Consider the following 27459-nt stretch of genomic DNA (forward strand, 5'->3'; position numbering starts at 1 on the left):
GCTCGGAGGCGCCGATTCGGGGCGCGCGGGGAGGGGGGGATCCCGTCAGCTGCAGTTCAGCTGGCTTTGACGGCAAAAGTGCAAAAAAGAAAAAAAACCCCCCACTTTTCCTTTTTTTTTTTTTTTTCCCCCTAGTAAGCGTCGTTTTCAGGATCCACAGTTTGGCCGCAGACACGGCAGAGGTGTTTTTTTCTTTCAAAACACTCGTCTGTTAACACATAAATTGTTCTTCCTTGGTAAGGCTCAAATAAAAGTTCTTTTCTGAGGTGAGGCGGCGCGGAGCCAGCCGGGACCGCGCAGTGTCCATCGGGGCCTGGATTGGCTTAAAACAGACTTTGAAAGTTTTATTACAGTATTTTAAAAAAAGACCATCTCTTTTTTCCACTACCTGTATATTCTCACTTTTCAGTATTAAAGAGCAGTCCCTTGAAACATAATCCTGAAAACATTTTTCACTGTATTGCTCTTACCACCCATAAATTATTTTACTTTTACCTGCATGTGTACAGGGGAGAAGGGAAAGGAAAGCAGAATTTTCTTCTTTTTTTTTTCCTTCAGGCAGGTGATCTGGACAGATTGATGAGGCTGAGAAATGCTGGATTAAACACAGCAGTGTTGCTGGCTTGAGTAGACACAACCTCTTTTGCTGAAGACACCCTAGCATCCCTTATAAGTGTTGTCCCAAACCTGTAAGCCCTCCAGACTCCCAACAGAGTCGGTGGAGGAGCCAAAGAGAAAGATGAACACCAAAGAAATCTGCACTGATATCCTGCATTAGGTAACATCAAAAATACATTTGAGAGTATTGGCTGCCCCGGCTCCTTCTGCCATGGGTGCGTTATGTTTGTTTAGTGTGTTTGGGACAAACTGTGTTCATAGCCCTGCTTTTTCATGAGTCTTAAATATAGGTTTAATATAGAAAGCCAGAAATATTTCCAAAACTTTTTTTTTTCTTACATACTTGAAGAATTAAAGTTCTTCTCTTTCAGCTTTTCTAACATAGAGGTAAAATGTGACCAAAAGTAGTGCAACGCTCAGCTTGAATGAAAAAGGAAGAACTTTGGATCATAAAATTCAGCCCCCAGAACGTAGTTCCCATACTTAGTAAAATGTAATTGCTGTTGATTAGGAAAGAATGACGCCTACACCGTTGATGAGGCTGGGGAGAGATGCCCAGCGGTGACTGCATTTAAGCTGGGTTTGGAGACAGTTCAGGATCAGCTTCTACACCAGCTTCGTGTGAACTCCAGCAGCTCACTGCCCCACCATTTCACAGCATGTTTTCTCTCGGAGCTGGTCCTCACCTCACCTCTGTACGTGCCCCAGCGTGCTACATCACTCTGAAGGCGCGCAACCCCTCGGAGGGGTATCTAAAACACCTCCTGCCTGCCAAACCTCCTGTCTCAGCCTCCCTTTTCTGGGTGCATGCACCTCTTTCTCGTAGCTTCATGTGCGCAGCTATCTGCCTTCGGTGGGGCTTCGACCGTTTCAAACATCAGGGGAGAAAGCAAGCTAGTGCTTTTCCAAACTGTCCATTCACCTCAGCTGAGTAAACAGACCAAGTTTATTCTCCACCTGACAAGCTGGGGAGGTGGTTGAAATTCTTTTCTCTTGCAGAATGGATCTGCTGGAGAGACTTGCAGGGGGCTAGGCTGCCCGAATCGGCTCCCCAGGGCAAGGGGAGATGTCTCTGCAAAGTACTAAGTTTTTTGCGTGGCACAGTTTGGCACTGAAAATAGACTTGCCAGCTCCAGACCTTAATCACAGTCTCCCACAGTGAACTTGTTAAGGTCTATGGGTTTGCTGGGTTTTTGTTCCTATTTCCAAGAAAAAGGCCGTGGGAACATAGTACAGCAAATAGCGTGTTAACATATTTCTCCTCCCACAGAAACACAATTCACATGTACCTCTGTCTGTTTGGACAGTGATAGTTGAGTGTAAACCAGAATCCATCTCCACTTCCACATCAAAGGAGCTAAATATGAGGCACCTCTGGAAAAGCACTCTGTGAGGTTTCCTGAGAGGTAGCAAATCAGTGGAAAAGGTTGGTGAAAAGAGGGGATTATCACCCAACAAATCTGCAGATTTCCTTGGGAAGGCTAGTATAAATAAAGATTGTGAACTAGGATTTAAATAGGTGATTCTCACCTCAGTTTTATCTCTATATTCAAAATATTAGATGAAAAATGCATGGCCTGATTGTCAAGCTGCAATAGAGGCATCACAAACAATTTAATTATCTAGCAAAGGAGGGAGAAAAATGAATTATTAGACTGAAGCACTAATGGAAATTTTAACTACTAATAAATAAATATTTAACATCAAAGTTGGTTAGTGTTTGATAAGTAAACAATCCTACAATCAGAGTAATACAAAGCAAAGTAATTTCTTTTATTTACTCCTAAAGTTACAATTAAATGTCTTTCAAGATTTCATGAACAAATTCTGATGTTTCATTTTTGGTTTAGATTACAGACTTGAAAGAAATTCCAGCTGTGACCAATTTCAAATGGATATACTGAATAAGAATAAAGGTAGACGCACACAGCCACGTGCAATGCTACACTGTTTAATTAAACAAACACCTCATTTCAGGATATGTGAATTCTCCGTAATAATTCTCTGTAGTCTGCTGCTGCTCTTAGGTTTCCCAGCCTGTGCTGTCTGCTCCGCTGCAATGACAGCTGCTGCCCTGCTAGTCAAGCAATGCTTTGCATAGGTGAGAATTTTCCAGGTTTTATTTTGCGTTCAGCTTCTTTCAAATGCTCGGCCTATGCATGAATATAATGGGACGGTCACAAAATATTGGGCTTTTCATTCACACCATTGGTGTTTAAATCCAAGATCATCGCTGCGAAACTCCATTGCCTATTTCAGAAAATGCCCCACATTCAGAAGTACGTTCAGGAGCAAAGCTCCCTCGATTACACAAACGCAAGCAAGAGCGGTGACTTTTGGGGAAGCTGTTACAATATGAATGGAATAATAAAATATTCCTTCAGCCAAAGGAAGAGAGAGAATGACTTGGCGCCCCACTGAGATGATGCAGCAGTGCCAGTGTGGTTTCTTCAGACGACTGTGATGACATTGTCTGGCTGCCTCTCAGACCCCCTTTTAACAATCTGTTTAACCCTTTGACCAATTTCAGCCAAACTCTGTGGGAAAGCAGAGCTCTTCAAGAAATGAAAGTTACTGCAAGCTTAGTGTGGACGGGGGCAAGGAAGACTGCATCATTTGCCCTCTGCAAGGGAAACGATGCTGTGTGAGCCTGGCAGCTGGGCAGTCAGCACATGCAAACCGGGCGGCTGGGCAGGACAGACGTAGCATGGAGGCAGAGCAAATACTGCTGCTTGCCTGACTCCTGCTCTGGGGAGAGATGAGGGTGGCGTGTGGGGAAACGGAGAGCATTGCAATTCAACGGTCCTAAGAAGCACATACAGAGCTGAGCTGGAGTTACCGTGGTCAGAGTGGGCATGGGAAAGGGCAGCACTCGCTAGGAAACCTGGATTCCTTCATTGTGCTGCTCAGCAGATGACTTGCTTAATCCAATGGCTGGATTTTCAGCGCACGGGTAATGAGCAATATGTTTTATGGCCGTAGTCATTGAATTTACTGGTAGATCTGGAGCACACCTGCATTCTAGGCAGCGCCTCATCATATTGGACCTGTCTGGGGTGATGGGTGGTGGTAAATTGGAATAGGCGGTAAAAGATGTTTCGAGACAAACTGAGGACTGCAGTGCTTTGAGAAAGGGCACTAGTGCACGATGCAAACTTCAGCTCTTTTTTGAAGCCATATTCATTACTGTGCTACAAGTGAACTTGGCAAGCACGGGTTTGGAGTGCCTGCCTTGGCAGCTGGGAGTCCGCAGCCAGGGTAAGCATACAGCCCCTTTACAATACTTTTGCCACAGAAACAAAACCTGGAAAAAACAAGAGCGCTATGCTGCCAGGGCAGGGGACTGCTGAGGAACTGCCTATGGGGAACTCAGGACGGGTAGAATCTACATCCCACCAACGAGGTACCACAGGGATCCAAACGCGATGACGTCTTGCAACCTCTAACATCAGACTGGCTGTTTATCTGGATGTTGGACGAGAGGGTGAAGTCCAGGGAGTGTTTAGAGTCCTCTTTGGAAGGGGTGGGAAGAGCAGATCCCCTGTTTGCCCTTTCTCTGGTGCCTACCCCAGGCTCGAGGTCGTCTTCAGCTCCGGCGGCTGTGCTCGCCTGGTCTTGGTGGGAGGCATGGGTAGCCGGCTCTCCTGCAGCAGGCTCTGCCAGCCTCCTGATTTCTGGCTCTTGGGGATGCGTGCTTGCTGCGGGAGGTATGTGCAGAGCTGTCGAGAGCAGAAGCAGTGCAGGCAGCCTTAATCACATTCTTCCAACTCTGTTTCTCAGCAGGGCACTTTTACTCCAGGGCTGTATTTCCCCTTGATTGATTACCTCTGCCATTGTGGGGCTGACATCTTACACGGGACTCCTGCTTGGTCCCTTATCATGGGAGCATGAGGAATGATCATTCCTCAGCGACACCCATCGATAACAGTGAATAATAGCTGGGAAGGGAGGCAGACGATAGTAGGAACATGCTCAACAGAGGTGCTGTTATTCTTGGGACAGGAGGCTTCTGCAGAGGAGGAGGAGAGCTTGGAGGGTGGACGGGGCCGTCCTGTCATTGCTGATGCTCTCTAGAGGTCAGCAGCTGGAGAGAAACGTTGGCTAAGGATGGTCAAAGCTGGGAAGGAAAAAAAGTGAGGAGGGAAAGGGATGAAGTGAAAGGAGCTAGGAGCCACGCTGGAGAGCATACAGACAGCCCGGTGACCTCTGGTGCACGAGGGATGAAGGAAACAGACTGTGATTGAATATGTGGACCATCTGGGTGATCATCTTCTGGATTTCAGCTGTCCTGGTAGGTGCTCAGAGCTATTTATTCCCAATTGCATGGAATCACATGTAGTCTGAGTAAGTGTACCTCTATCTCATGAAGTCATGGTGTCTTTGTTTAAAAAAATCTGTGTAGAAGCTGGGATTTTTTTATTTTATTCTTGCTTCTGCTGCTTCCTGCGCTAATTGACAGTGGCCAGATGGCTAGATGCTGGATGCCTCAGTTTCCCCATCTATATAAAGACAGCAGTGTGCCTCAGTTTCCCCATCTACATAAAGACAGCTGTGTTCCTAACCTGCTTTGGTAAACATAGCAGGTTCTGTGATGAAGGAGAAAAGATTTGATGCCATTTATGGAAGCTTTGCTGATTTATGCCAGCAAGCAATCCCCTAAGGGGGAATGCCCACCACTACCAATGCCTCCCTTGACTCAGGTTGAAGGAATACAAGGTGATGTTTGACCCACAAAGTTTGGTTTCTTTCTTTTAGCTTTACCACTTTACTGGGAATTTATGTGGCAGATTGTCACTGCTGAGCTCTGGGTGCTCAGACCGGCTGGGAAGGACAGCTGAACCTGGGCTGTGATCTCCAGGTGCTGCTCACCTTATTCAGATTTTGAAAGCATATAAAATCAAGACTGAAATGTGTCCAGCCTGGGTGTGAGAAGTTGGGAAAGGATCAAACTCTCAGCAAATGTAAAAAATCATTGTTTCATTGCAACTAATGGAAAAATCAATCTATTTGTCCCAGCGGGGGATTTGGTTCACACTCTAAGAAAACCTGAGCTCTGCCTAGACATTTTAATTGCAGACTGAATGCAGTCTGCAAACTTTTTTGCCTTTTAATCATCTTCCACAATTAAAATAGTGACTGTGATGGTTTTCTTGTCATTTTGGTTTCTTATTCTTAGGTAATGCCTGAAGGACTCTGTAAATAGATGTCATTGCTCTGGGTGCCACTGAAAGCATCTCCTTCCACTTGTTCTCTTTCTAATCCTTCAAAATACATATTTTGATTTTGCCAGGCATCTTTTATTCTCCTTTAAATCCTCCCATTAAACTAAAACCACTTACTTTTGAATTAAATGGCTGTGAGTTCTGTGGCTGCAAATATTATTTATATTAAATAGTGTTTAGATCCATTCATTTCACATGTTAAAAACTGTAGTTGGCTGTTGCTGTCAATACCACAAACTGCAGCTTTCTGCCCGTTCTGGACATCTAGTTATCACAGCTATTTGTGTTTGCAATGGTTTTGGTATCTTATATTTTCTTTAAACAAAGTACGAGGATGTCTTGACCCCTCAAAAAAAATCTGACAGCCTGTGAGCTGTTTCAGCGAACTGTTCAGGAAGAGATGAAGAAGCGGCACGTAGAGGAACCCATTTTCCTCCTCGATTTCAAGGCGCGGGAGCAGGCTGCTTGCTCCCGGTTGTGGACGGTAAACATGAGGGAGACTGAGCGCGGTCGGTAGCGGAGCGGGATTCTCTGGCCGTGGCATGGGAAGCGGGATTTCGCATCGCTCGGCAAACAGCCATGCCGGACCTGGAATGGCCCTGCTCATGCCCAGCCTGCCCCGTCGGATGCCAGCGTCGGCAAAGACTGACCAAGGAAAACAAGGTCTTTAAACCAGCACCCGGAGGCTCTCTGCTTTCTCTGGGTTTAAAATCCTGTTACCCCCATGTTTATTACCAGGGAGTGGTATCTATCTGATCAGAAGAATAGGGTGGACATCACTTGGGGGGTAAAACAGTAATTGTAAGCATTAACTATACCATATTCCTGCCTGAGCAGCGCATTTTATGTAAGAAAATAATGCTGCACCAGATCATCAGGGTTGTCTTCACAGCTGAATGTGCTAAAAGCATGCACCCTCATTCTAGCCGTAAAGAAATAACGCAGACTTTAAATCTCTTTCTAAAAAAAAAACTTTCTTAGGACCTACGTTCCTTGAAAGAAAGCAGTGCCCACAAGACGCATAGCCTTTTTTCAGATTAACAGTTTTCCTGTTTCTGAGATCGTTACGAATCTGATTGCTAGCATTTATTTTTACATAAGTTCAGTTTCAACTTGAACGACCCACATGCAGACCACACCGGGTCTGTTGGCTACTTCAAATGCTCAGCACTAACACTGTTTTTTAATGTGTTTTCAAGGCGACTTTTGGACAGAGCTGCTACAGCAGAAGTATATTGTAGGTCTTAACTGTCACATTTGTACTTGTGAACTCTGAAAATGTACTAGATTGCTTTACTATTGGTAATCAAATAGGGAACAATAGGGAATGATAAATAATGCATGTTTAAAAGAAACTGTCTATATTTAGAAATTATCAAATTCAATGTTCAGCTAACAACTGAATAAATGCAATTACATTTCTTTAGAGATGTTACTCCAGTCAGACATTTCTATTTTTTTCAAAGATTAAATGGACTTTAAAAATCTATTTTTTCAAATATTACATGGATTAAAAATGCATTTAAATCTTGCATCAGAGGATAGTTTATTTCATCTGAATTCTTTGCATGTGTGATTCCAGAAAATTCATTACATTATGCAAAACCTAATGGTTTTTAGTTTATTTATTTCGTGATGCACAAAGACAAAGGAGAAAGATTTCTGAATTTAAACACAACAAACCAATTAGATGAGGCATGATATGCTGCTGAAAAGATCAAACTTTGTTCAGAAATACAATACCCAGAATACTTCCAGTTGAAATGAATGGGAATATAGTCGCTGATGTCTGTTAGGCTAAAATTTAATTGTAGAAAAGTAATAGTTCTCATTACAAGCTTTTCAGTGATCATTCTTTCTCCTAAATCTAATCTAAATGTGATCAGCAATGCTACAAGATTGATTAGGTTGAGTAGTAATATGATGCTGCCGGATTAACTTTTCCTACACAAAGTACAGAAAAAAATCTATCATCTGATACTTTTCAAATAATACATCCTGATGACTCACTTTTAATCTTTTAAGTATGTGTGTGCATATACCTATGCAGATATATATATCTACATATAAGTTCTACAGTGGGAATTTATAAAGATTTTTGGGTTTGTTCATGAGGGAAGAATTAGATAATTTGTTATAATAGGAACCTGCTTATATTCAGTATTTTTATTGTCAAAAATAATAGAAAATGGCAAAAACAGTAAAAGCACTTTTTTTACTGCAAGACATAACAACTGGGACCTTGTCCTGCAAATCATTTTGCAATGATTTTTAATACATGCAATTTGAACAGTTGGTAGCTGTTTCGTACATTCATTTTAGTCCAGTTACATATAATATAAACTGCGCACTTAATTGCTACATCAGGATTGAGTTAAGACTAACATTTCCACACTGCCTTGTGAGAAAGGAGGATGGGGCAATATGGGAAGGTGAGAAAATGACCTTAGGACAAATTGCTGTCTAGGTTCTCGCAAAAATCTGGGTGAGATTCTGCTTGCAGGTTGGCTCCTACAGCTTCCTGATCAGCAGCAGTGAAACAGGCTTGGATGATCTGCAACCAGTGGACATATTTGAATCACTTGTGCCCAGGAAAATGACCTGCCAGGTCTATGGTTTAACACTACCAGGGGCGAGTAATTAATTCTCTGTTGCTCTATGACAGTCCAGCAGTGTCCTTGATGTTTCTGCGGTCTTGTGGAAGAGCATCCTGCTCATGTACTTAATATAGCAGAATAACACATTCATTTTTCTCAATAACAGTAATGTCAGCAAAAGGGAGAAGGCAGAAACTCAGTCTGTGCTTGCCGGCTGCTACTATAAAAAAGCAGACTTAATTAGGAAAATTGACTGTATTTCAAGGAAATATTGCCCACAATCAGTTGATAGGGTTGCATGGGGAATGGGAGCATAAGAAGGGTAAATCCTGTCAAGGGGAAGTAAGTTTTAAGAGGAAAAATTATTCCACTGCTTTTAAAATTTGCAGATCAGAGCTGTCCCACCTGTCTGTGACCTTTTGAGTGTCCTGAAAAAGGAGGAAGAAAACTGTGCTGAGACTCTCTCCTTGGAGGCGAAGAACAGAACGGCCGAAAACGACCTGCTCCTGAGCTCAGGTAAAGGCTGAATGAATGTGCACAATGAAAACTGCTCTCAAGTGAGCTGGGTGGCCTCAAGATCAGATACCCCCACACTCCTTCCCATAGGAGGCATGGACCTTGTATGCATCTCTCATTTAGGAGCAGAAAACCAGGTAAGATCTGTTACAAGGCTCTGAGAGTGGGATTTTGACCTTACTGTGACAGAAGAGTCGTAGGAGCCTTCAAACTCAGCTGCTCAACTGCAGTCCTCACAACTGGGGAGCACACCAGCAACAAAATCTTGCAAATTGCAGATGATTTGGAATTCTTCTTATCTTGGACAAGGGTGTTTTTATAAAGTCAGCCCAGCAAGTGCAAATTTACGTAACTATATGTGCCTTCAAAATCAATGAATACGAGCAGCCAACATCTAAATCACTTGGCCTGAAGGTCCTCATTGCTTCCTCCTTGCTCTAACTTACTGTCACATAACAGAGCTCTTGCATTTCAGAGAGCATTTATCATCATATAAAGGAGTTTTTTGGCCTGGGAAGGTCTTGTGGTACTGAGTCCTCATCATGCAGACAGCTTTCCTTTCTCAGCTGAGCAAGTGCATTCATGTGCAAGGGGTCTCAGCGCAATAACTGCAAGCAATTATTGAAGCTTGCCTATGAACTGTTAGCTCCCCCAGGCAGCAGCTGGGTCAGCATCTCACAGAGTACGTTGCATGGAGGCAACAGATGTCACTATTTTTTGTGCGTGACCAGTCATCGCCACTAAGGATGGGTTTGTGTCATTCACAGCATCTCGCAGACTGAACTGTTTCTGGGTGCCTTTTGTGGACCATGACATGGCAAGCTCCTCACCAGTGTGGGAAGTGAAGGAGCTTCCATGAGATGTGTGTGTGCAGGGTGTCCTGGCCAGAGATAAGCTGCCGTGTGGAGCAAGAGTTGAGGCTTTTTCTTAGTTTCAAATACTTCCTCTCTAGCAGAGAGGGTTGGAGATACAGAAGTGTTTCACCATGACCTGGCCCAAGGGCAGGACTCAGAGAGAGGATCTATTGCCTGGTTTCTTCAGATGCCTAGCATTCTTCTCTGTCTTTGTTTTATCCCTGTGAGCCTTGCAGACTGATGGGTGTGAGCACAGCTTCAGGGTATTATGCCTATGGAGCAGTGGCAGGGTACTTTATGGCAGGTTGCCACATACTCCAGAATACAGATCTGTCTCATTGCATATGAGAATTTTGATGGTATGAATAAATCAGTTTTGTTTCTTTCCTTCCCTGTTGCCCCCCACTGAAGAGGAGGGTGGTTTGACAACCTATTTTTCTGCTTTGATCCTGTGACATGGGTCTAATGTTGAGCTCTGCATTTCCTCTGCACCAGAGCTCCAAAGATGCAAACAAGTTAAACTTCACAGGACCATGCAGGTGTGAATGAGCACTAGCATTAGCAGGCAGTACTGTTTTACAGACGGTCTCATTTTATCTCAGTTAAGTAGTAGCTCTTCAGCAGAGACTTAATCTAGTTTTAAGTTGGATCCAAATCTTAGAAATTCCCCTGAGGCATTTTGTTACTGGAAATTTTAAAACAGGATAATTCTACTCCCTGTGCCACTGTCCCCAAATCTACAGAGAGAGAAGTACAGGACTGTGTTAAATCTTTGAGAAAGCATTTCCAATGGCTGTCAAAATTGCCCTCGTAACTCTGCAAGTCAGATCAAACAATGCATACTGCTGTGGGCTCAGGGCTACCCAGATAGGAGAAAAGTTTAAGCTGAAAGTGGCCAGAGAGACTAAGCCCCTTTCTGTCTCTGTAACTCTGCAAACACACCTTCTCCTGGCAGTGAAACCCCAGAAGAATAAAGAGGGGTGAGATGCACATCTTTCCCCAAGTAATGGCACCCAAAGAGAGAGACCAGGAATTTCCTCCTGCTGGTCTTCTACTCAAGGAGGCTTTGTTACCTTGGTAAACTATGGAGTAATGCTTTTATTCTGGGAAATAATGCATCTGAAAATACCTCCAGCCTTTGATTATCTGCACATCTGAGGTCTGTGTGCAGAAAATCCCATACAGGGACGTCAGTTTGAAGAAGAGAGAAACAAAGCTCTGGGGATTCAGTGCATGCCCCCAGTGGGTCATGCAGGGAGAGAGAAATGTGGCTTTGCAGACAGTAGGTTGCCTTTCATACCCCATCCTTCCTGCATCTACCCCAGAAGCTTTGACTGGTGCAGGCAGGAAGAAGGGCAAAGCAGGGCACAAGCTTCCACGGTACTGTCTCTGCTGCAGTGCTCGCACCTCTGTGAAAACGGCACAAACACACAGGATTAGTTGCTGGTGCATCAGGCACAAAGTACCTGAGCAGTAAGTGTTTCTTACCCTCCTGCAGTATAAGGAAAAAGGGACTCTGCCTTTGCGACACCATTAGCTTGGAGAAGGGAGGAGTGTTACATTAATGTAACCCAACTCAATAGTTATGCTCTTTCTTTTGCATAAGCGAAGATAGGATAATTCTCTCAAGTGCAAGGAGCAGGGGAGGGAAGCTGCTGGAGGTCTGGGACCTCTGGTCGTGGTGACACTGTGTATTGCTGGTGGGGGGAATGCTCTGTTTGCTAATTGAGGGAGGTCCCAAAGAGCCCAGGGATGTCAGGGAGGTGCTGCTGGGCTCTGCCTCCACCCAGGAGGCTCTTTAGCTAGGTAGGGGTGGGTGTCACTGGCTTTGCTCCCTGAGGAATGGCAAGAAGCCCACCTGCAGGTGGAATGGCTCGTCTGGTTTTTATTTTCTCCTCCTGGGCGGAGACCATCCCAACATCACAATTTTGCCAGGTTTTTCTGTGCAGAGTCTGATTTGGGGGCTTATGCCAGTGGCGTTGGCATGAAGGTTCAATAACCCAAACAACGCAGCATGGCTGGGCATAAATATCACCCAAGGCGATGTTTCATTTGCCATTAAACTGTTGCTTTTAAGTAAATGGTTACCAAGTCCTATAAACATTGGTACAGGGAGGACACCAGAGCTGAGGTGCCCTGGCTGTGAAAAGCTCTGTACTTCCAGGCACTAGGACTGTTGCGCAGGATGAATCAATAAATTTCTAGAAATGTAAATATTTTTGTTGGGCTAATGGAGGCTGGCCTTATAAAGCACGAAGCATTTGAAGAGAGCGTTCAGCACTTCCTCCCCTCTGTTTTCAGTGAACGTGTAGGGCATTCGGCACATGCCAGGACCCACCAGGTGTGGGGTGGTCCTAGCATGCTCCAGTGGCCTCTTTTTTCTGCTGTCACGTTACAAAACCCACAGAGAAGGCTTTGCTAAAACCAATGACAGTGAGCGGAGGCAAAAGGGAAACAGCCTGAATTATTTCAGCCTATGTCTGGAGAAGAGCAAAATAAGAAAGGCCAGGATTGCAGTTTCTCTGTAGCACAAAGGGCATCAGCTGTAGGTCTTCTCTGTTAATGCTCTGCACCACAGGCCAAAATTCATTCATGCCTGCTTCTAGCACCCAATCAAGATGTCTAAGTTGAGGCCACCATTGTGCTGTGCTCCACTGACCATCAGTTCCCTGATGCATCTCTACCAGCCCTGCAAGAAGGCAAAACAGACAAGCCTTTGGAAAAGCCTCTCTCACACCCTGACTGTAGGAGGGGACCATGACAAGCCCGGCCTTAAAATAAGCAGCCCTTGCACCTAACTGAGGGAAATGGGGTGAATCTGGGCAGTGTCAGTCAGTCCCTGCAGCTGACAGAGGCCTCAGGTGGCAGAGGGTGCAGGGAGGGCAACTGAGCCACAGGCTCATGCCTGCAGAGAACCCAGCGGGACTCCAGCTTCAGTGGCTGCTCTGAGATGGGTCCTCCAACTGTCAGAGGCCTGGCCTTGGAAAGAACAACAGTACGGGCAGATTTTGCCAGAATATTGGTGTGTATCCATGTTTTGCCCTGGTCGGTAAATGTGATGACCTTCCCTTTACAGTCCCAGGGAGTGAGAGCTTGGCAAAGTTTTGCTCTCTTGCAGCAGAAAAGCCACTGAGACCTGCAGCCAAGCCCAGCGAGTGGTCTGTTGGCGTTATTCACTCCAGTACAGTCTTGGCTATAGATAATGAAAGAGATGAACAAGCAGAGGAGTATTTATGGTGATACAAGGATTACATTGATATTGTTCCTCTCTGCCCTTTCCCCAGTATCATTCTGAAGCTGTTTAAACTCCTAGGCAAGTTGTATCTTTTTCTTGAGGGTGACTCAAAGTCATATTAGGGTGGCTCAAAGTGGAAACTTTAGGAAAACTGAAAAGTGAGCTAAAAAAGTCACATCTGGTTTCCTTCATCTTTCCAGGGCCATTCAATAGTTACCAGAACAGAGACGGGTAGCCAAGGGCCTGATGCAAAGTTCGCAATGCCCCGAGCTGCTCTTTGTCTGGCTAGTAGAGACCACTGGAGACAAGGACCGGAGTGGGATGGGCCTGGAGCTTGCTGGGGCTGGTTTGAAGCAAGCAGGACCTGCTCTGTCCCATCCAGGTCTCGACAGGTCTCAGCAGGACTTGCTCTGTCTTATCCAACTTGCTTTCCAGAGTACCGAGCATCTTTGTTCCTGTGGCCCTTGGGAGACGTTGCATGGTGTTTCGTTGCTTGGAGACGTTTCATAGAGTTTCACTGTTGGGAGAAGTTTCATGGTGTTTTGTCACTGGGAGATGCTGCATGGTGTTTCGTTGTTGCCCCCCCAGGCAGATGTGCTGGAATGTGGGATAACATGAGCTGCTGGCCTTCGTCTGCTGTGGGACAGACTGTCAATGCTCACTGCCCTGAATTCTTCCAGATGCTGACTGGGAAGAAAGGTAACACTGAAAATATGCTTTTCTTGCCCAGGTGTTTTTTATGAAATATATTATTTACAAAGATGCCACTGTCAGGTCTGAACTTGAAGTGAAATTGTGTCCCCGCTTCTTTTAAAGACCAATGGTCACTTAGGAGCTCTGTTTCTAACACTAAGCTAAACATGGGAAAGCCTGGAATCAAAGTAGCAAGATGTTTTAAGTGTTTATTTTTCTTAGCCAGGTGGAGAAAAGTGTAGCAAGTAAATGCTATCCTGAAAAGCAGATTTGTAGCATAGTTTCTTAAGGGAAAGAGTTTTCTCCACAGTTTTCTCTGTGTTTATGTATTTTTGCCTGTCTTTCCCCTTCTAATAAGTCCTAGAGCCAGTGGCTGATCTCAGCTGAGCTTGACAGGGACAGAACTTCACACAATGTTTAAGTTCATACAAATTTTGGCAAAACAGCCAGCCAAGTAGAGGGAAAAGATCCCTTTTTTGCCTCCATCAAGAGGAAATCTGCACTGGGGATTCATCCCTTGGCTGTGACAGGCTCCACATGAGTGGTACAAAAGAGATGAGCTGAAGCAACGTTTGTTGTCCTTTTTCTGGGATTTCTAAGATAGAAATGAAGTGAAATTTATTCCCAGTATGCTACAGTAATCATGAGCCATTAAGTAGGAGTTTCTGCCTGCTTTCTGTTCATTTCTACTTTTCAGCAATGCCCAAGAAATGTGCTTACATTTCTCTTTAGTGAGTTAATGATTCAAATCAGAAGAGGGTTTTGCATTCTTCAGTTATAGGACACGGATTAATGAGGTCCAGTACTTACAGAAAAGCAGACAGATGCATTTTATGGAGGGAGGAATGGGAGACAAAGTATTAGATTGTCTAATAAAGATTAGATAAGTCAGAGGAGAAGCACTTAGTGCTTTTTAAATAAAATCAGACACAAACCATTCAGATTAAAATAAATACCCTGCTGTTTTCCGTACACACAAACAGTAGCTGCCCATTGAATCCTATAATCTGGTTTAAAGACAGAGGATAAACTACACAAAGACACAGATCGCTGAAGAAATCATCTGTCTGGCATGCAATCGCAAATCTTTACATAGTGATACCGGCCCTTAAATGCATTAAATGAAATCCCTGCTGGTACAGCCACTAGAGGGAACTGCTCCCTGCCTCTGGCCTTCGTACCGGGAAGGAAAACAGGAATTTGTACATCCAAAGGTCATAATTAGATCTCAAATGTGCATTGCGTTATCTTGGAGATAGTCTAACAGCAGTAAACTTTACTTGTCCTTCTTATCGAGAAGCTGAGAGCTGAACCACTTCTGATAAGCAATAATCAAAGTCACAGTGTTCAACACAGAAACCCAAGACGTTCCATTGGCATTTGCATCTTATTTTGGTCTCTGCATCTGGCATCTTGGGTCAAAGTCAGCAATAGTTTATTCTCCTTCTCATAGCCACATTCTTCTCTGATTTTGTACTGCGGTTGGCTTGTGACTCATGCGTTTAATTACTGCTACAGTCGTTCCCCTGTTTTAAGCAATTTTGCAAAAGAAAAACAAAGATCTGTTTGCTTGAAAAAAAGGCAAGTTTTCTCTCCTCACCACTTACAAAGCAAATGGGCAGCCACAAATGCCAAAGAGCCATACATTAAGGGACACAGATAGCTCTGAGCTCTGACCAAACCCTTGTCTCAGTGCTGTTGAGCTTTGTGCTGACATCTAGACTTGCATTTGCAGCCCAGACTGTCTGGCCCCTTCCCACGTAAGAGACCAAAGAAACAAAGTAATCTGGAGCCAAGTAACATAACTGAAGTTCACATCCAGACCTGCACCTTGTGTCTCAGGCAAGAAACGAGGAAAGGTGTGACAACTGTGGGGATTCAGAGGCAGAGGAGAAGGCCACATCAGATGGCCTCAGTTCCACAGCCATCCCTTTAGCCAGTGTTCCCCCTTGCCTAGGCAACTCCCAAAGCCTCCCAGGCACCAGTAAATACCAAGCACCGATCATTAGACAGACTGCAGACCCCGAGTCTGCTCTGAGTGGGGCATGCTGCAGTTTCCCTAGTGTGTGTGTGTCACCCATAAGCAAGTAGCATTGCTAAAATTTTGCTCACGTCCATCAATATGCCCTCCATAATATCCCATGCTTTGCATATAACACAATCGCATACACACACCAACACAGAACTTCACCTCTTCTTGTTTGATCTACTTTGACATCCTCAGGCAAAAAACAGTTACAGGCATGTTTACAAGCACAACACTCTGCTCTGAGTTAAGTATATGTGTCTTAATAAGATGAAGTAGAGAATTTGCCACCATACCACTCCCTTGCTGAGTGCCAAGGCAAATTGGGGAGAACTGTTTGGGAGAGCTGTTTCTCTCGTGTTGTTGCTGCATTGCATCAGGGCATAGAAAACCTGGCTTAAAAGCAAGCCTGGCCCTTTCAAAGATACTAAGCTGGAACAAGATGTTCATAAAAGCATCGGAGTAACAGTCTGATACTGACACACCCAGAGCTCTTCCCACTTGGAGGTCTCAGCACGTTTGCTGTGCCTTGCAGTTCTACGGCGGTGAGTTCAAATCAAGTGCAGACATGCTCTCAGGTCACCAGGATTAGCCCAGAGGTAGCAGGAGCCCTGACTCTGTCCTGACAGTCCCAGCAGAGCTCCAAAGAGCATAAACCAGTGCCAAACACTGCTGCATGTGCATCTCTCTCTGTTCCCTCAACACTGCGGGGATGTTTTGCAGGAACTGGATGCCCTAGAGTCCCCATGGCGAAATGTGTGGGCAAAAATAGACTTTTATGGTGCCTTCTGGCAAGGCTTCTACTAAGAAGGGCTGCTGGTTTTAGGCCCTAAGTCCTTGCTAGTATTGCCATTACTGGAGCAAAGCCAGGATTTCACTCCATGTTTCTGGAGAGTGGCTCCTACCTGATAGATTAATGTGATTAGGACAGCGGGTAGTGGTTTTACTTCTTTGTAAAAGTTTCTCTTCAGTGCATAATCTACATGCTTGCTAGGGTCATTTTCTTCCAATGAGATTGTAAGGTGTGTAGGGCAGGACTTCCCACTTCCACGTTAGTGTCAAACATGAATACAGACATGTTCAAACCTGTCCTATTCAACTATATGCAACTCGCTGGGGATCCATCTCACTCAGCTTTAGGAGTCTAAAAGTCAGACGTCCTAGCAGAAGTCGGTCAGACAAACTGCTCTCCGTGGATGTCTGTCTGAAAATGAGATTAATTCTGCAAATGGCTCTTTTTCTCCACTGACTAGAAAGACAGCCACGAGGGACACAGTTGGACTCGAGCATTTAGATTTCAGAAGTCTAACTTAAGTGAGGGGAATCCCATCTTAGCCTTTAATTTTTAAGTAAGCAAGGAAATCAACAATGTAAGATAATGCCCAGACCTGGCTGTGGGGAGAAGCCTTTTAGTTTTCATTTCAACCTCACCAAAAATCTGTGACCATCTAAAGTTTTGTGTTCTCTTCAGACCATGACAAACCACAGTAAAGAGGTGGGAGCATTCAGGAAAGTATCAAATTTGCATGGAGTATGAATCTGTGATTGAACAAGTCATGTGTTTGCTGATCCTGGAATACTGGCCAAGAAACACCAGATGTACCGAACAGTATTATTTATGTTGCAGTTAATAAAAACACATCCATCACAGTCATCCCTGAGTGGGCAAACAATATTATGACCCACACAAGTACACCGGGCAAGAATCAACATAATTAGCTCAGCTGCATTTCACCTCCAGCTATGCAGAGTGCACTGCCTGGGGGGAAATATTCTCTTTGCGCTTGGAGCGACCCTACACCTTGATGACTGACTCCCGAGGAGAACAAAGATACAACTGGAAATGATCACACCTGGTTTTGTCTTTTTTTGTTGTTACCACACAGGTTTTGTCTACCGAAACTGTACAAGCAAGGGTTGGTCAGACCCATATCCGAGACCTGATATCGCTTGTGGCTACAATGTCAATGACACGACAAACGAGGCGAGAGTGAGTCTGAGTGCCTGTAACCACAGATTCCCTGCTTTGGGGCCCTGGGGGAGGAACACGTTAAGGAGAGACTGAATGATGTTATGATTTAGCTCAGGTGGGGTTACTGTTACAGGTGTTTTTCGGTATAAATGCTTCCTCCAAATGATCAGAATGGGTTGCTCAGGGTAAAGCTTCAGTAGCTGATTTTACAAGAAAATGTATTTGTTAAATAGGAGGAGACAAGACACATTTCTCTTGGTATGGGCTGATTTCTACCAGACAGTCAAAAGTTAAGGTGTGAATGTATGTTCCCCTGCAGCGTTCCTATTTCATGACTCTGAAGACCATGTACACCATCGGATACTGCACCTCCCTCGTGACGCTGACGATAGCCTTAGCGGTCCTGGTCTCTTTTAGGTGAGGAGAAGCATCTCTGGTTTGTGTTTGGCCAGGACTTCTGGTCATCTCAGCCGACACAGATCCTTCTGTTGGCTTTCAGGGCAAGTTAAAAATTTAAGTGTTTCTGAAAAACCTTCACAGAAGTCAGTGACAAAAATGATCTCTGAGTCTTGTCTCCCAGAAAATGTCAGGGCTGCTCCTCATATTGTGCTCTCCTGTCCTTTCCAAAATGTAGCTGGATGTGTTTTGCAGCCTGGCGTTTGGACCACCTCTCTGCTGAGGTCTTCCCATGACTTCAGTGTCCCTTGGGCAGAGTGTCTTTCCCCCTGCTATTCTTTTCCCCACTTGAGACTGTGGCTAAAACTCTGCTCCAAGTGCTGCTGCACTGACTTCTGGGGAGGTGTTTCAGGTTTACAGCAGCGACCTGACAGTCGGCTTATCTTCACGCATCCTTATAACCTGGAATTTGTACTTTGCTGCTTATTCAGTGAAATTAATTTTCCTTACAGTAAGTGTCAGGGTGGCACCTCTGGGCAGAAGGAACCCCAGCTACTTTGCAAACTCGTCTTCAGGCTGCACGGCCTCCAGACCCAGATTATGTGGAGATTTAATACAGAAAACATTGCAGGCATAAGTGCACTGTGCAGGCAAACCAAATAAATCCACCCAGGTGTGGATAAACACCTTGGGTTCATGTTACTCCAGAAAGGAGGGAGGGAGACTAGATCAAGCATTTTGGCGTGAAATCGCAATTCTTGCGGCAACCTTCAGCTTGGTTTAGTACCTGAGTGGAGCAGATGTGACTTCAGCTTTTTAAGGTCTTCTCTAGGCTATCCCTCTTGGGAAATGCATTAGTCTTCCTTTCAGAGACAGAAAAACAGCATTCTTAATTTGTCAGTTTAGCATTAATAAGGATTGAAACCTGCTGTTCACAGCCACAAGCTACCTGCATTGGCTAGGAATGTAACTTCACAGGATCTTTCTCTCTTTTTGTAACAGAAGACTTCGCTGTACAAGGAACTACATCCACATGCACCTCTTCGCATCGTTCATTTTGCGAGCCTCGTCCAACTTCATCAAGGATGCCATCTTGTTTTCCTCTGAAGACACGAATTACTGTGGGGCATACACGGTAACCCTCTGCCTTCCAGCTTGCTCCACACCTCAGTTTCCCAGCAGGATCCCAGCAGTAGCTAGTGTGCAGGGAAGGAAATCTCTGTCTCAGCTTTCCATTCAGCATGAGGAGTTATAGGAGAGGAAAGGTATGCCCTGTCCCTTCTCCATGGCTCGATCCTGCGTGTTGTTCCTGGCTGAGATTTCCCTGTTTGGGGGGATTCTGTGGTGTGAGGACACAAAAGCAGCCCAGGCTGGAGCATACATGCAGAAACCCAGGTGCGGTTCCTCCTGGCTATAAATGCCTTTACAAGTATTGGAGCAGAGGGCATCCAGGTCAGTCTGAAGTAGACACCTGCATTCATCTTCTTGATTGCATTGACTTGATGGCCATAGAAGACACCAGGAGTTCAGCACATTGACCCAGAAATGCCTAAACAACGGTGTCTCAGGCTGTGAACACAGGATACATAACCTGGGTGGAGATGCTTACATGGATTTTAGATCCTGATAGGTGGGGCTGGCAGGAAAAGTATGAGAACACATTAAATATTGCTGACTCATACTACAGTGTGAGACCCTGATAGCAAGATATGAGTTTGCACCCCAAGAACCTGGAAAAGAAACCTCCCAAATTTTGAATAGTTTTTTCCTTTTTCTTGGCAGCAAAATATCTTGAAAACTGGAGGAGGCGGGGGGACCACTGGAGATTATGTTCAATGCTTTAAACCAAAAGATAAGAATTAGGGAGGGAAACAAAACAAAACAAAACAAAAAGGCTTTTTTTTCCTTTTACCTCCCCAGTTTTGCTGGATCTTTGTTGCTGAACATTTTGAGCAAATTTTAACTTGTCTTTATTGACCCTTTTTCTCAGGAAAAAAAAGACTAACAAATACATTCATGTGCTTCTCTAAGGTGATATTAGTGCTACTGATACTAATAAGGTCATGATAGTGAAACTTCTCTAAGTGAGACAGTAACCCAAACCCATGTGTCCATGACACATTTGGTTCTTGTTAGTGAGGCAGTTGAGTAATGCATTTACAAGTGCCAGTCCTGCTTTCTTGTCATGTGAACGCCTGTCTCAAGGCCACCTGTTTAGTCCCCTAATTGCTATAAAATCTCTATTTCCCAAGATTTATTTACAGCTCTCTCTTTGTTAGAAGGTAGATACAAACCCAGGCAGAAGCTAATTGTCCTCTCTTTCCTCAGGCTGGGTGTAAGCTCACCATGGTCTTCTTTCAGTATTGCATCATGTCTAACTACAGCTGGCTCCTCGTGGAGGGACTGTACCTCCACACTCTCCTGGTTATTTCTTTCTTCTCGGAAAGGAAGTTCCTCTGGCAGTTCATCGCCCTCGGATGGGGTACTGGTTCTCCTTTCAGTAAGAATAACTGTGAGTTTGTTTTGCCTTTGGGATGGGCTTGTGGAGCAGTAACTAGCTTTTCCAATTGCAGGTGCCCCAACCGTGTTTGTGGCTGCATGGGCAACTGCTAGGCAACTCCATGAAAATGTTGGGTAAGCTGCGTGGAGGGGGGGAAGGTGGCATGCCGGGGGGAGCACGCAGCCCCTGCGCAGGCTACTCCACGGGGTCCTGCTCATTTCTAACCACTGGCAGCCAAGCAAACCAACCACCGCCCTGCTGTGCTACAAGCCTGGATCCTGGTGTGGGTGGGAGTAGAGGTCCAGCTGAGCAATCTGAGAAAAAGCCTCAAATTTCATTTCAGCATTTTCAAGGGTAGGAGGTAGCCTTCAAGTATGAACTCAGCCCACGATGTTTTCAGCATCTGTATTTGACTTTCTGATCAGTGAAACTTTGTTCTTTTCTCTTCCCCCTTCCAAAATTTTGAACAGTGGTTGTACTTTAAGGGCAGGATATACTTTTGTCCAGCGCAGGTAGACAGTTTTCTGTCAGAAACATTATACCGCTAAGTGAGAACAGGAAATTAATTTCGTAGAGGGGAATAGGGGTCTATCTGAAGTGCAAAACAGACTAAACCTCTTGAAAAGACACCAGTGTTTTGGTAACTGACTGCACCTTCTCTTCTATTTTTACAGGTGTTGGGACATTAACACTAATGCCAATACCTGGTGGATCATTAGAGGCCCTGTAGTTCTGTCTATTTTTGTAAGTCTTCTCTGGGACAAGCAGATTCAAACTGTATTTTCAAATATTGTGAAGTCAGAGATCATCTACTCAACATGCTTTAGAAGTGTGTTAATGAACTGCTCTTAGACATGTGCCTGAACTGGTGTGACACATGAATTACTGCTTAAGCAACTTATACTCAGCAGGATTTAGTCAGTAACTAATGCCCCGAAGCTAAGTTCACAAGAAAAGCTAGAGTGTCCTCCCAAGAAGCAAGAGCCTGAAGAAGATCAGGTTTCCACATCCTGTTGATTTCATATGAACTTGGCTGGCTTGTGGAAGCTTGTTTTGGACTGTTTCAAGGAAGGCTCCGGAGGAGAAACGAAGTGGCTGTACATTTCAGTACAATCGCCTTTGTGTCTCCTGGTCAATGCCCCTCTCAGCAAAGCCAAAACCAACTTGTCTTACATGACCATTAGCTTTTGTTTTCAGCAATGAAAGCAGCTCACAGGCTGCACGCACCATATGTTAGCGGACTGCAATTATACTATTATGGCATTGCTTACTGAAATAAGGCATAGGCATTGAACCTCAGTGTGAACTTGCCCAGTACAAGGCAGTAGCGATGTCAAGAACAGTTTGGTACATACAATACTCAGCACCTATGGTTTGAGCATTTGCTGGTGCTCACCTTCAGAGTCTTACGTACCAAGGGGCTGGAGCTGCTTCCTGGAGATAGTTGTTCTGCTCGACGGAGATGCTGGGGGGCAGACCACTCTGCAGTGATCTATCTGAAGTAGTACAGATAGTATTCTGTACTACTACAGATAGTAGTACAGAAACATGTGAACTGTTAGTTACTCTCAAGTAACCCGCTGACACTCCAAGGGAGAACCCAAGGGTTGGTTGAGTTTTTTGTGTTGCCAGCAGGAGCCATTATGTTTGCAAAACACAAACTGCAACACTTGGCACGCTCTCTTGGAAACTCAAGCAGCAGAGGTGGTGGGTTAAAGTTCTGCTCCCATTTACCACTGAGCAATCCTTAGCCCCCACAAGACAAGCAGAAGACCACACAAGTGATTCAGGATCAACTTAACGAGGCCACCGCATTTATTTTTCTTAATGAAACAACTCTTACCCTCCAGGAGCCACTGGGCAATATTTAAATGACAAGGCAGCCCAGGCATTCCTGCAAGGCAAAAAGCGCAATCTTAATTTATCTTTTGACGGCCACCACTAGCTATCCCCTTCCAAGTTTCCTCAAAATCCTGATCACATCTAGCTTAGTCACTTCAGGCCCTGCCTCTTTACCTAAAAGAGGCTTTTCTCAAGCCCTGAGCCACAGACAAACAAACAGCCAGACCTTCAGAATTCAGATCTAATCTCTTTATTCCTCACAGCGCACAGTCTTTAGCAGTTCAAAGGGCAGAAAATCAACACCGATAAACTCCTTTGTGCTCCTAGGCTAACATTCATAGCTGCCTGCGGCAATCCCTCCCGGCGGGCAGCTCCCCCCAGCCCCCCGCCGCAGTGGTTCTCCACAGCCACAAATCCTGCTCAGCCTACGCTGCCTGGCCTAGTGGGTTAAAAACCCCAGAATCCCCAGCCCTGAACCTCCTTTTCCTCCCAGATATTTCAGTCTTCCCTTGGAGTTCCCCACCCCTACCTCCTCCCAGCTCCGCTCCTTTCCTCACCCCTCCCCAGCTCCCCAAACTTCCAGCCCTCTCCAGACACCCCCAGCAGCCAAGACCGCGCACCTACAGTTGCTCCCTCTTCGTCCAACAATTTAGGGAACCCAGGGACATCCTGGGTCTGTCCCGTCTACAGCAGACCCCCTTGTCTTAGGGAAACCCCCCACCTCAGAGCCCCTGCTCCAACACCCACCGGCACATACCGAGCCGCCACGAAGAGGATGCAGCCGCCACGCAGAGGAGGATGCCCCATCGCGATGGTGTTTCCAGGCGGAGGGAAGCCGTGCAGGGTGTTGCAAAAGGGCTGCGGGTGCAGGTCGGCAGGCTGTGCGGGCGCAGGGTGATGATGATGTCGGGAGCCCCGATGCGAAGGGCAGATAAAACCGGGGTTGCTCCCCGGTGCTCGACGCTGGGCATGCGGGAGATGCCCGCTCAGGCTGGCTCTGCCTCCCCTGGACTCCCACTCTTTGCCTGAGGGTCAAATGAGCAGAAACAGCTATTGCTTCACCTTTGCCCAAACTGAGCAGCAGATCGGCATTTTTATGTGATACCCACCCTTGCAGAGGGGGAAAATGCAAAAGGAAGAACTTGTGTTGACTCTCTCCTGTCCCCACTTTTAACTACTTTGCCTCCATCAACCCAAACCACATTGTGTCTTTTGGCAGGGAACAAAGGGCATTTGCAGTCCCAGTTAGCAAGCGGCAGCTCCAGTGCTGCCCCTTTCCCGGCATCCAAAGTGGGGCCAGACGGCGCAGGGGCTGTCTGAACCCCACAGCCAGAAGGGATCCTACCAATGCGCCTGATCTCCCTGCCCTTTGATGATTTGCCCGGGTAATAAGCCCTGATCAGCCCCATAACTAAAGCTGCAGCAAACCAGTGGGGAAAGCAGTGAGCACCTAAGCCCAGGATGGCCAGGCAGGCTGGAGAGGCAGGAACAGGGATTGGGATGGGGACAGGGACACGGACACAGGCAGGCCAGCCCCAGCTCCTCCTGCTCAGCCAAAACACCCCAGACTGGCTCTGCTGATACCTGGCAATACATAAGTGGTTACTGGGCATTTGGTTTTGTTGTTTGAGTTTTTTTTCACGTCCTTCCTTTTGTTTTTTTCAGATTAATTTCATTCTTTTTGTCAACATTTTAAGAATCTTGATGAGGAAGCTCAGCTCACCTGAAGGACGGAGCAGTGATTTCAACCAATACAAGTATGTCCCTTAAACCGCAGCTATGCCACGTGAGCCCACTTGAGCTCCTCTTGCTCCTTCTACACTGGCTTTCCCCTCTGTTTTCATTCTCAGGAGACTTGCAAAGTCAACACTCCTCCTCATCCCTCTGTTTGGGGTCCACTACATCATCTTTGCTTTTTTCCCTGAAGATGCAAGCAGCGGCACAATGGAAATTCAGCTGTTTTTTGAATTAGCTCTTGGATCATTCCAGGTAATATTTGACAAGCTATTATTTCTTTAAAATAAGAGAAAGAGGTGTAACATATAACTCTGCAACAGAGCAGAGTCCCAATGGCAAAACCAAGCTGTCTGATTTCCCTTGAGATGCCTTATCCCCATTCAAAAGCTGAAACTGCAGTTCTAATTCTGTGACCACGGTTCTTTTATCTTTTAGGGCTTTGTCGTGGCTGTACTTTATTGTTTTCTTAATGGGGAGGTGAGTTTTGTGTATATAACATTCTTTTTTATTGCTCAAGCATGCCTCATTAATCAGTGGGATACATTGTCCAATGAATTACATGTTTTATCTGAGGGTTTTCTGCCCAGCTACCTAATGTCACTTGTGAAATACCTCCTAGACCTGGCAAGCCTAAGTAATTGTATGCCAGATGCAAACTTCACCTCTCAACGATTGCAGCCCTTTCGTAAATCAGCATTATTACTGTCTGGGAATGGAGGGTAGGAGTACCATCCTGCACACGGTCACACTGACAATTAACTGGTTCTGATGTATGGTGCTATTATCTGTCATCCCATGGCTGTTTTCTTTGCTTGATCCTTGGGAGGGAATTTATCAAAAGCTGTATCCAGTCCAAGTTTATTAGGACTCTAATGAGGTAAAGCTTTTGGAAGAGGGACCGTTTCCTTTGTGGTCATATGATAACTCCCAGGCTTCTGAGCTAGAACTTGCACTCTGAAATGATGCTGCTGGTAGAGGTGGGGGGAAACATTATCCAAACTGGGAGATCCTGAGATTGTTGGAAGGAAAAAAAAAAAAAAAAAATTAGCGCCTAGGTTTGGAAGAAAAAGTCACTTTGAAATGGAGGAGGGGTTTGAAATACTTTGACTAATCCTTTAACCGGGTTCAGAAAAAGTTGTTTTGAAAAGAAAGTCTTCATTTTTTTACCTTAGAATGCCAAAATGTCTCGTTTTTATAACTAAAATAAAAATCTTGGAAAAATCTAAACCAAACACTTACTGAGGCCAGCTAGACTCTGTCAACAGTTTCACCTGCAATTAAAAACAGGTTACCAGAAAATTGTGTGGCTGCAACAACAGTATCACTAGAAGTGACAAGAAACAGGCCCTACCCTAACCCCTTAAACTGGGGGTTAAATAAATAAATCCAAACCTTGGCAAAGGTAACCTGCTCTCTTTTTCCTGTTATACTGCTCTCTGCAATGCAGGGCTCCAAGATAAACTAGCTAACTAAGTATTTTGTGACCTTTTTACCTAGGTTCAGCTGGAAGTTCAGAGAAAATGGAGGCAGTGGCACTTAAGCAAACACTTGCGTCAGCATCTCAGCACCTCAGCGAGTAATGGAGGAAGTGGCTTAACTCAAGAGATGCAGATGGTGAGGTCGAGCCCACCAGAGCACAGGAGAGCAACCCTCCAAAGATCAAGCGTGCTTTAACACTGTACACCTGGAGGATACCTCCATGCTCAGATACACATGGTTAAGTCCCACGGACCATGCTGGGATTCTTGTGTATGTATCCGAAAGCGGGACTTGGCTGTAGATCAATGGTTCTTGAAGCACATCTGTTCATTTATATCCTGTGTAGCACCAGAGTTATTTTGCAAGGCAAAATGGGGCCAAAACATTATGCTCTTCCTTGGGTTTCTGGCCACAGTCATTTGTGTTTCTTTCCACACCAATATTTTTCAGTTGCTATTTCTACCTTAAATGTGACCTTTCATTTTCCGTGTGGCTCTCCAACATGTTCCAGGCTAAGCCAGGCTGGTGAGCTTTAGATGTTCTCTATTTCTTCTGCTGTTGAAGCTGGGAGGACGTTCAATTTTGTACAACGGAGGTTACGATCCCTCCTTCAACACAGCCCATGGGTTTGAAATGCAAAATTAATTCATCCCTAAAATTTACCAAGATTCTAAGTCTTTCTGTTGTGGTGGTGGATGATGGACACCGAGAACATAAAGCACAGCTGAGCCCCTGTTTCCTCTCTGACTGCCTATCTGCTGCTCAGGTACGCCCCAGTGACAGGTTCAGACAGCTTTCTTCCTTTGCCTCTTCTAACAGTGGAGACCTTGGAAATAACAGTGGTTCCAATTTGGATCTTCGTCTGCTTTTGAAATGGTAAAAAAGCTATTATAGCATATTCCAAGGGTGGCCAAGAAAACTTTAGTGAGATGGGTCTTTCCTATTGTGTCTGTACCTCTGAGACTTGTTCAGCTAGTCTTTGAAGGGAATGAAAAGCCTATGAAAGCCCTTGAGACATTTAAAACTCAGTTGTACTTGACAGTACAAGGTATCTTGTGAAAAACAACCACAGTGGCTGGCAAAAATCTCTTTACAGCCTATGATCACTCAGCGAGCTGAAATCTGCAAGACTGCACACTGTAATACCCTGTCATGAGGTATATGAGCTTCTATTACAGCTTTATGTTCTTAAGGATAAAATTGTTAAGCAAATTTCCCTAGTTTGAGTGGGAAAAGGATAAAATAATTCATCCGACAAATGCAATCAAACCTCCCACTTGATTTTGTATCTGCATTTCCCCCCTTGGGGCAATTCTTGCCTGGTTTTCTTCAAGGGCAAAGATAACTGAAGAGAAAGCACTTCTCCCTCCTCCCTATCACCTACAAGACATTGGCAAAACATGCATGGTATGTCAAATACTGACGGAGAGGCATTCCCCAGCCCCTCTGCCAAAACTGCTCTAACGAGCTTTTTATTTGCACCAAACTGTCGTGGTAGACTTCTGCCATTTTACCAGAAGGCAAACATGCAGAGAAATTCAAAGGGTGCTTTCAAAGTTAAATTACCTGTGCAGAAGCAGGTTTTTGAGTGCTATTAGCACTGTTTCAAACCCCGAGATGCAGGAAAAATGTCTTTTATTTCTCTGCCGGTGCTGACAGTTAGACCGCACAGCCTGTATCCTCCCCGGTGAAGCAGGCACTGCAGGCAGCAGCACCACTGACGGCACCTTGGCAGGACGGAGGGCTTCACCTTCCCTTCAGCCTCCCCTGCC

General features: G+C 45.1%; 1 protein-coding gene across 1 annotated transcript; it reads left to right on the forward strand.

Moving 5' to 3' along the window:
* The first annotated feature begins 4864 nt into the window (after positions 1–4864).
* On the forward strand, positions 4865–25887 carry SCTR (secretin receptor). Its single transcript, XM_010575116.1, has 13 exons — positions 4865–4909; positions 8827–8953; positions 13631–13741; positions 17648–17751; positions 18053–18150; positions 19132–19264; positions 20458–20611; positions 20703–20763; positions 21304–21373; positions 24137–24228; positions 24322–24460; positions 24644–24685; positions 25706–25887. Exons 1-13 carry the CDS (start codon positions 4865–4867, stop codon positions 25880–25882), a joined length of 1353 nt encoding a protein of 450 aa, XP_010573418.1. The 3' UTR covers positions 25883–25887.
* Positions 25888–27459: the final 1572 nt, after the last annotated feature.

Source organism: Haliaeetus leucocephalus, unplaced genomic scaffold (assembly GCF_000737465.1).
Source record: "Haliaeetus leucocephalus isolate CR32 unplaced genomic scaffold, Haliaeetus_leucocephalus-4.0 Scaffold451, whole genome shotgun sequence".
NCBI classification, from domain to species: domain Eukaryota; kingdom Metazoa; phylum Chordata; class Aves; order Accipitriformes; family Accipitridae; genus Haliaeetus; species Haliaeetus leucocephalus.